General features: G+C 58.6%; 1 protein-coding gene across 1 annotated transcript; it reads right to left on the bottom strand.

Moving 5' to 3' along the window:
- Positions 1 to 2,614: 2,614 nt before the first annotated feature.
- Positions 2,615 to 5,567, bottom strand: LOC308609993 (forkhead box protein J1-like; the record flags this gene model as incomplete). The annotated part of the gene is made up of 2 exons (XM_081259262.1): positions 2,615 to 3,382; positions 5,070 to 5,567. 2 exons carry the CDS (start codon positions 5,565 to 5,567, stop codon positions 2,615 to 2,617), a joined length of 1,266 nt encoding a protein of 421 aa, XP_081115388.1.
- Between the last annotated feature and the right edge of the window lie 3,512 nt (positions 5,568 to 9,079).

Raw genomic sequence — 9,079 nt, forward strand, 5'->3', positions numbered from 1 at the left:
GGATGAATAGGAGGGACAGGATCCACTCACGCTTCCCGCCCCCTCCACCGCCAACCCAGAAATGCTGCCTGCTGAAAGGGTGTGTGAATCCCTGTGTTCTGGCCGCTTCGGAGCCCCCTCTTAGCTTTGGCTGCTCGTTGGCAGCATCCATGGACCCTTAAAAGTGCCAGTGTTTGGGTCCCAGCCCCAGAGACGCTAGTCCCAAGCATAGGGATTTTCAGGAGCTCCTGGGGATTCTTCCTGGCAGCCAGAAGCTTCTTCAGCCTTTCCTTACCTGGCAGGCAGTTCTGCCAGCCCCTGACCTTGCCCCTCTTCCCCCAGCATGGGCCCCGGCAGAGGGTGAGGTGGGGGGACAGTGACCGGCCCCACCTGTCAATCCAGGGTGTACCCCTTTTGGCGGGGGCTGGAGGCAGAGCCTGGGGACCAGTGGAGGGGCTGGAGCCCCCATGTTCCCCCAGTGCTGGGGAGCGTGGGCAGGAAGGCCGGAGGGTGGTGGGGAGAGGGAGGGAGTCGTTGCTTAGGGGTTGAAGGGAGTCTCAGAGGGAGGTTGGGGCAGCCTCCTCAGCAAGTGGTGGGAAAGGGATGGGCTGCCTCCTGAGCTCTGTAAGGCCCCAACCCGGCTGGCCCTGCAGTGTGTGCACCCTTCTGAAATATTTGGAATAATTAGCAAGGGAAAGCAGGAAGTTGGTGGGGGAATGCCAGGTTGTCCTGGAGCCAGCCTCGAGCGCAAGGAAAGAAAGGGGCTTCAGGAGAAAGGGGCCCATGGAGGCTGGGCAGGATTGTGTGGGACAGTGCCCATTTGTGTGTGTGTGTGTGTGTGTGTGTGTGTGTGTCTGTGCGCACGTGCACGTGAGTGCTGGGGGAAGGGGCTGTGCACCACAAGGGTGTGCTGGCGGGGCCAGGTGCGGGCTCGGGGGAGAGATGGGTTCCAGGCAAAGCTGGGGTGAGGGTGTTGAAAGGTGCCTGCTGAGTGTCACATATTTGCTGTGCCTCAGTTTCCCCATCAGAACTCTAGTACGTTGATTCCTCACAGGCTGGAGCTGTAGGGTCTAGGCACCCCCTCTTCCGTCTGCCCTGATGGCCTCCCTCAGCCCCAACCTGCATTGGAGGGAAGGCCCTGGGCGGGGTGAATGAACCCCAGGGTGGCAAGTGGGGCCCCAGGGGCTGGGGCCCTCTGACGTCACACCCTGTCCCTTCAGGAAGGGACCAAGGGAGGGAGGAGCTGGAGACAGGCCCAGGCGAGGACCGCAGGTGAGTCTGGGCAGGCCCTCAACTTGGGCGAGGTGGGGAACGTGAGCCGAGCCCTGGGCAAGAACGGCCTTTGTGAGTGAGTCCCCAGGGCCAGGGAGGGGGCTGTGCCTCCTTTGCCGCCTGCTCCTCGGGGCTGTGGGTACAGTCTCCCCATTGCACATATAGAGGTGCCGAGGCCCTGGCTGCAGGGGACCCCCGAGGGCCGCCTCTCAGCCCCTTTCTCTCTGGGGACCCAGAGATCATGAGGAGTGCATCAGGGGACACTCTGCAGGCCATTGGTGCCCCCCATCTTCCCCCAGCCATTCCCCCTTGGGCCGTGGCCTCCCCAAAACTGGCCCATGCTTTTCCCCAGAGAAAGTTGCAAGCAGGTCCATTTTGAGACTTTTTAAAACTTTATTTTTAAAAATGATTTTATTGTAAATAACTTTCTATGAAAAAGGTTAAAATGCCCGATGGGTTAGGAGAGTGGATGTGGGATGCAGCCCAGGGCGTTTATGGTGGAGCAAGACACTCCCCTGCAGGAGTGCAAGCAAGGGCCGGGGCCATCCCCCCATTCCTGGTCCCAGTGGTTCTAGCAAGCACTGCGTCCCTCCCAGTTAAGCCTCAGCTATAGCTACACTCACTACATTAGTCTGTCTGTCCCCTTTCCCTCTGCAGCTTGGCTGCCCCAGCCCCTAACCCCCAGATCCCCATCTCCCCGCTGCTCTCAGCCTCAAGTTGGGCTCAAAGATTAGGGACACATGCCCTCTGCCCCACCTCTTAGGGATGAAGCCAGAAGATCCCAGAGGCCTTAGAAAATCTCCTGGCTCCACCCAGCACCCCGGCCTCCTTTCTGTCTCCTCTCTCTTCCCCCCTCCGCCTTGCTCCTCCTCACAGACTGCCGGGAGAGGCCTCTTGGGTGTTAATTTGCAGTCACCTAATCAGCATTTGTTGTACCTGGGAACTTGCTCTGGATAGAGACCTGGGGAGGAGAGCAGGAGAGAGAGAAGCTTCGAAGCTAAGGTGTTCTGGGGCGGGCCCTGTACTGATGTTTCCAGCTTGGCCAGGGCCCCTCCAAGCTGCAGCTCTCATAGTGCAGGGACCTTAGCGTGTCTCTGGGGCAGGGAAGAAGTGGGTCAATGAAACACTGTGTGTATGGGGGGCTGGGGAGCGGAGGCAGCAATTTTGGTCCTGGGCCCCAATTCTCAGCCTGCTGGACTAGAATCTGAGGATGGCCTGGGCTGGGGGCCGTGTTGCCTTGTGGGTTGACCTGGCCCAGCCCCTGCCTGGGTGGTAGGATGTCCATGGGCCTGCACTGGCGGGGAGGGGGGCAGTCTGGGCCCAGACTTCGGTGCTGTCTGGAGGTGAGGCAGGGCCTGGCTTCTTACAAGAAGGCGGCCAGGCTGGCCCAGTCATACAGGTCAGAGGCCAGTGTGGCATCCCCGGCCTCAAAGAGGGGCTCGGTGGGCAGGGAGCTACGGGTGCTCTCGTCCCAGGGGTGCTCCAGGAAGGATGGGGCCAGGAAGGTCTCATCAAAGTCCAGGCTTTCGGTAGCCTGCTCCACTGGAGGCCCCAAGGTAACAGGGCAGTCGATGTGGTGGCCATGGATGGTGAGGTCCACGTCCCCATGTGAGGCAGGGCTCAGCGGCGGGATCAGCTCCGAGGTCTCCAGCGTGCCCAGCTCCCCGTCCAGCGTGCCAGCGTTCAAGATGGCCTCCCAGTCAAAGTTGCCCTTGAGGGGTTCCAGCTCAGCCTGCTCCTCCTGGGTCAGCAGCAGGGGGCTGGAGGGCCGCGGGACCTTGGCCTCCTGCTTGGGCAGCGGCTGTTGACGCTTACGCCCCAGCCTGCCCTCGCCTGCACCCCAGCCCGCCTCCCCAGTGGCCTCCTCGAACTCCCGCAGCAGCTGCTGGGCCTCGGCGCTCACGGTCAGTGGCCCGGCCCATGGGGCGGCGCTGGGCTCTGGCGTGGCCTGGCGGGCAAAGGCCGGGTGGATATGGACTGGGGGCAGCCGCCGCTTCTTCAAGGCCCCACTCAGCAGCCGCTCGGCGTACTGGGGGTCGATGCGCCAGAAGCCCCCCTTGCCTGGCTCGTCCTTCTCCCGAGGCACCTTGATGAAGCCCTTCTTCAGGGACAGGTTGTGGCGGATGGAGTTCTGGACACAGGGAGATAGGAGAGAAGGAAGACAGCTGGGAGAGTGGGTGGGGTCAGTGATGGGGGGCTCCTAGCGCCACTGCCAGTCCCACCACCACCTTCTCTCCGTTTGGGGCAGGGGAGACAGAAGAGCTGCTCTGAGCGGGAGGCTCTGGGACACCCGCCACGGGGCACCAGGAGCTGGGAGTGCTATCGGGGGCTTTTGTTCCCATTTGCCAGGACATCTGCCTGCTCAGTCACCCGAGCCCTGAGCCACAGGGTGGCTCTCAGTGCCAGCCTGTCCTGCCCTCCCTCCCTTACCCCGCTGCTTGCGGCCTCTGGTCAAAGGCCTTGGCTCCCCCAGGTCCTGGACGGCCATCTCCCTCTGCCTGGGCCTGGCTGGCCTTCTCTGTTTGTGAAATGAGTGAGTGGGTGTGAGGGTGTGTGTGTGTGGTGGGGGATGAAGTGTGGGAGGATCTGATGACTTTCCTTGTTTGTAGAGCCGCCTGCTGGCCTGGGCCCTCACCCACCATGTCCCCCTCCTCCCACCCCAGGCTCTGAGGCCTCAGTTGATTATTACCCAGCCAAGAGCATAGCGCTCATTCCTGGGGGCTCTCAGGCTTGGGGTAGGGTGGGGGGTGGTGGAGGGTCTCTGCTTTCTCACCAAGGTTACAAATGGTACCTGCCCCAGGGTCAGGGCCCAAGCAAACGTGGAATAGCTGTGATCACAGGAACTCTGATCCTGTGACCTGTGCCACAGGGAAGGATCTGTGCATCCTCAGGGTCTCTGTCCCCAAGGAGCCCCTGATCCTGATGGTCGAAGAGGCTGAGGGCAGTGTGTGCCCAGCCTGAATCACCATCCTGCCTTGTTCACGCCTGGGTGCACAGTCCAAACCACGCTGGGGCACAGGGGTCTGGGGCCTGGTGGGTGGGGCCGGCAGGTGAGTAGTGCGCCCTGGCAAGACTGGGAGGTTTACATGGTGGTCTGGGCCCCTTGGCTGCTCTGTGCCAGGTTCCGGAGACTTGGAACATGAAGCCAGTGTGGGAGGAAAGAGCCCCTGTGGAAAGCACGTGGCTGAGATAATTGTCCCCGCAGGGAGGTTGATGAGAAGAGGGGGAGGAGTGTAGGCAGGAAACTAGGGAGGGCTTGGGGTGGGGGCTGGCACAGCAGCTTTCGGAAGGCCCCGTAGCCCTTCCACTGGGACACAGATGGCCACCACACCCTGCAGCACACCCCTCTCCCCTCCCAGAGCCCCTCCAGCCAACTGAAAGCAGGCGGGATGCAGAGCCGGGCAGCAACCATGCTCTGCCTCCAGTCAGGCCCTGACAAACTGACCTTGAGGAGGGTAGTGTGTAGGAATTCCAGGACTTGGGACACAAATGTGTCCCTCAGTCCATCAACCTACCCTGGGGGGCTGTGTCCACGCATAGTTCAGCCCTGGTCTTTGGGCTGAGCCTGCCGGATGAGGGACAAGTTCTTTCCACTTGAACCTCTATGTCGGCACCCCTGCAGCCCTCTGAACATCCTCCCTCCTCCGTCTCTGAAGTCAAAGGGGCAGCAGTCCAAGCACTGGGCTCCCTTGAGGTCCTTCCTGGACGGCCTTCTTCTCTCGGGGCCCTGGCCGTACCGCGCCTACTTGGCCTGCGGATCTCGTATGTGAGTCCAGTCCGCGCGGGCATGGGCAGGGAGGGAGGGAGTGCCTCCCTACCTGCCAGGTGGGATCAGCGTGTCGGAAGTAACAGAAGTTGTCCGTGATCCACTTGTAGATGGCCGACAGGGTGATCTTGGTGGCCTTGCTGGCCTGCATGGCCATGCAGATGAGCGTGGCATATGAGTAGGGCGGCTTCACGTGCGGGTTGGTGGCGTAGTCCACGTCGTCGGGAGGCGAGGCCTGCAGCCCCGAGGGGGCTCTCCGCGGCGTGCACAAGGACGTGGGCTTGCCGGGTGTGTGCGGCTGCCCCAGGCAGGCGGGGTCCGCCGCCAGGGGAGACCCCGGCTCGGCCGAGCCTGACAGCTCGTGGTAGCCGTGAGGGTCGGTCTCCCCTGAAGGCAGGGCGGGGACCTTGGCTTTGAGAATGGAGAATTCCTGCAGCCACTGCAGGCTGGTCAGGCTGTCATTCAGGGCGTTGGACTCCTCCAGGCCGCCTTCCGGTCCGGCCTCCTCCGCTGCCCCTGCTCCCGAGACGCGTAGCCAGCTCTCCGCCATATCTGCGGGCACTCTCCGAGGGGGCTGTCAACATCCACGAGCCGAGCCGAGGGTGGCCGCCGAGCTCTCCGGCCCGCTGACTCCCGCGGCTTCAGTTACGCAGCCTCCCGGAAGCGGGCTTCCATCCCGCGATCCGGGGGTAGCCTCCTCCAAACGGAATGTGGTGCCTGCGGGGACCAGAGCGGGAACTGAGCCCTCTTGCCCCACCCCCGAGCGGAGAGTGTGGGCGAGGGGGGAGGCTCTTACTAAAATCCTTCCTGCAGCTGGGGAGGATCTTTTACTGCCGAGGTCTGGGAAACAGAAGGTGTGCCCGGGGGTCCGACCCACACGGGGTTCGCCTCGCTCTTTTCCTCTTGGATCTTTTAGAGGAGACTTAATTAGCCAAACGAGGGAATAGTGTAGGGGCATGCGAGGCCACCCCTTTCTCCCTCAAAGCGGGGAATTAACCCCCCTCTCTCCGTCCACAACCAATGGAAATGGGGCGAGAGAGTCCAGGAGGGCAGTACGACGGGTCGGGGGGCGGGGGAGGTCGTCTGATCTTTGAAAAGGGATATTAGGATGGGGATCAAGGGGAAGGAAGGAAACAATACAGAGAGTTATAAGGGGGCGGGAAGTGAGTGTCCCCCAAACGCCTCTGATGTCAGTCCCCGGGCCCACCACTTCCGTCGGGGACCGATGGGAGAGCGGGCTGCTACTGACGCCCTCCCTTCCCACGGCCTGCAGCCCTCCCCGTCCCTTACCTGGCTCGGAGCGCATCCCGGGCCAAAGGAAGGTTCTCAAAGAAATTCCTCCCACCGCCCACCCTCACCGCGGCTCTCTGCTCCCAGCTCGAGGGCCCAGCCAGCAATCCTCGTCGCCACTCACGCCCGCCGGCGCCTCTCTGAAAGCCAGCGGCCAGGGACCGGCACTCAGTAGCCGCTCACAAGGCGTCTCCTGCTGCCGTGGCGACGCCCCGCCCATATAAACAGCTTCCGCTTCTGCCATTGGCCAGGGCATCTCCAAAGAGACCGCGGGCTCTTAACCGCTCTCTCACGCGGTAACTCTCTTCCAGCTCCCTCCTGCCGCCCTCTCCCGCGCGCGACCCAGTCCCCTACCCGCCATCGCGTCCCGGCTCCGCGCATTCCCGCCCGAGGGCCCCGCGCAGGGCTCGGAGAGGCGCGCGGCTCGGCGCTCCCGCAGAGGCCCCGGGGCCCTCGGCGAGCAGTTCGCCGCGGGAACCGTACTCCGCCCCACCCCCTTCCCATCTGGGCTGCTCAGAGGTGGCGACGGCTCCTGGGACGCAGCCCGTGGCGCAGGGGCCAGGGCTGGGTGCATGCTTGGGGCTTTCCTTTCCTCTCCTCTGGGCTGCGAGTGGCACTTCCTCACGTTTCTGCGGCCTGTCCCTGTCTCCCGACCGAGTGTCGTCTTGGTGCCCGCAAGCAGGTCTGACTCTCCGATGCCACCTGCCGCTCAGGTCCGCAGAAACCGCAGCCCCGGTCGCAGACACCCCAAGGCGGCTAGGGTAATCCAGTGTTTCCCGGTAAGCGCTCCCTCCCCGCCCCGTCCTCAGCAAGATTCCCAGAAGCTGACATTCCAGAGGCTTCTTCGCAAGTGCTCTCCCTCCTTTCCAGATAGCCGAGGAGACAGAGCCGGTGGGTGAAACCCAGGAAAGCCGTGGACTTGCCAAATTCTGTGACTGGGGTCATTTGCCCCATTAATTTCACCAGCCTTTAAGTGACGCACTAACGGTGGACTGTGGTCCTTCCTCCTCCCCTCCCCCAGCCTCCCTCTAGTCACCAGCTTTCCTGCTCTTCAATTATTGAGGAGCAGCAGTTGGAAGTTCTCTGGTTGAAGGGTGTGGGTGGAGGTGAGGGCTCCTTATCAGGCCTCTGCGCAGGAGCTGTGCCCAGGGGATGGTACACCAGCTCCCACCCAGAAACATGTCTTTCCCTCTACCCCTTGCCCTCTCTCACTCCTCCATGTCCAGCTTGTCTTGAGTCAAAGTTTTTTTTTCTTCCCAAGTATTTATTGTTTTAATTTTTATTTTATTTTTATTTTTTTATTAGTTTCTGCTTTATAACAAAGTGAATCAGTCATACATATACATCTGTTCCCACATCCCTTCCCTCATGCATCTCCCTCCCTCCCACCCTCCCCATCCCACCCCTCCAGGCGGTCACAAAGCACCAAGCTGATCTCCCTGTGCTCTGCGGCTGCTTCCCACTATCTATCTACCTTACGTTCCGTAGTATATATATGTCCATGCCTCTCTTTCGCTTTGTCATAGCTTACCCTTCCCCCTCCCCATATCCTCAAGTCCATTCTCAAGTAGGTCTGTGACTTTATTCCTGTTTTACCCCTAGGTTCTTCATGACATTTTTTTTAAATTCCATATATATGTGTTAGCATACGGTATTTGTCTTTCTCTTTCTGACTTACTTCACTCTGTATGACAGACTCTAGGTCTATCCACCTCATTACAAATAGCTCAGTTTCGTTTCTTTTTATGGCTGAGTAATATTCCATTGTATATATGTGCCACATCTTCTTTATCCATTCATCCGATGATGGACACTTAGGTTGTTTCCATCTCCAGGCTATTGTGAATAGAGCTACAATGACCATTTTGGTACATGCCTCTTTTTGAAGTATGGTTTTCTCAGGGTATATGCCTAGTAGTGGGATTGCTGGGTCATATGGTAGTTCTATGTTTAGTCTTTTAAGGAACCTCCATACTGTTCTCCATAGTGGCTGTACCAATTCACATTCCCACCAGCAGTGCAAGAGTGTTCCGTTTTCTCCACACCCTCTCCAGCATTTATTGTTTCTAGATTTCTTGATGATGGCCATTCTGACTGGTGTGAGATGATATCTCATTGTAGTTTTGATTTGCATTTCTCTAATGATTATTGATGTTGAGCATTCTTTCATGTGTTTGTTGGCAGTCTGTATATCTTCTTTGGAGAAATGCCTATTTAAGGCTTCTGCCCATTTTTGGATTGGGTTGTTTGTTTTTTTGGCTATTGAGCTGCATGAGCTGTTTTTAAATTTTGGAGATTAATCCTTTGTCAGTTGCTTCATTTGCAAATATTTTCTCCCATTCTGACGGTTGTCTTTTGGTCTTGTTTATGGTGTCCTTTGCTGTGCAAAAGCTTTGAAGTTTCATTAGGTCCAATTTGTTTATCTTTGTTTTTATTTCCATTTCTCTAGGAGGTGGGTCCAAAAGGATCTTGCTGGGATTTATGTCCTAGAGTGTTCTGCCTATGTTTTCCTCTAAGACTTTGATAGTTTCTGGCCTTACATTTAGGTCTTTAATCCATTTTGAGCTTATTTTTGTGTATGGTGTTAGGGAATGATCTAATCTCATACTTTTACAGGTCCCTGTCCAGTTTTCCCAGCACCACTTATTGAAGAAGCTGTCCTTTCTCCACGGTACATTCCTGCCTCCTTGATCAAAGATAAGTTGACCATATGTGCGTGGGTTTATCTCTGGGCTTTCTATCCTGTTCCATTGATCTATCTTTCTGTTTTTG

This window comes from Mesoplodon bidens (assembly GCF_964165515.1).
Source record: "Mesoplodon bidens genome assembly, contig: HAP1_SCAFFOLD_152, whole genome shotgun sequence".
Taxonomy (NCBI): domain Eukaryota; kingdom Metazoa; phylum Chordata; class Mammalia; order Artiodactyla; family Ziphiidae; genus Mesoplodon; species Mesoplodon bidens.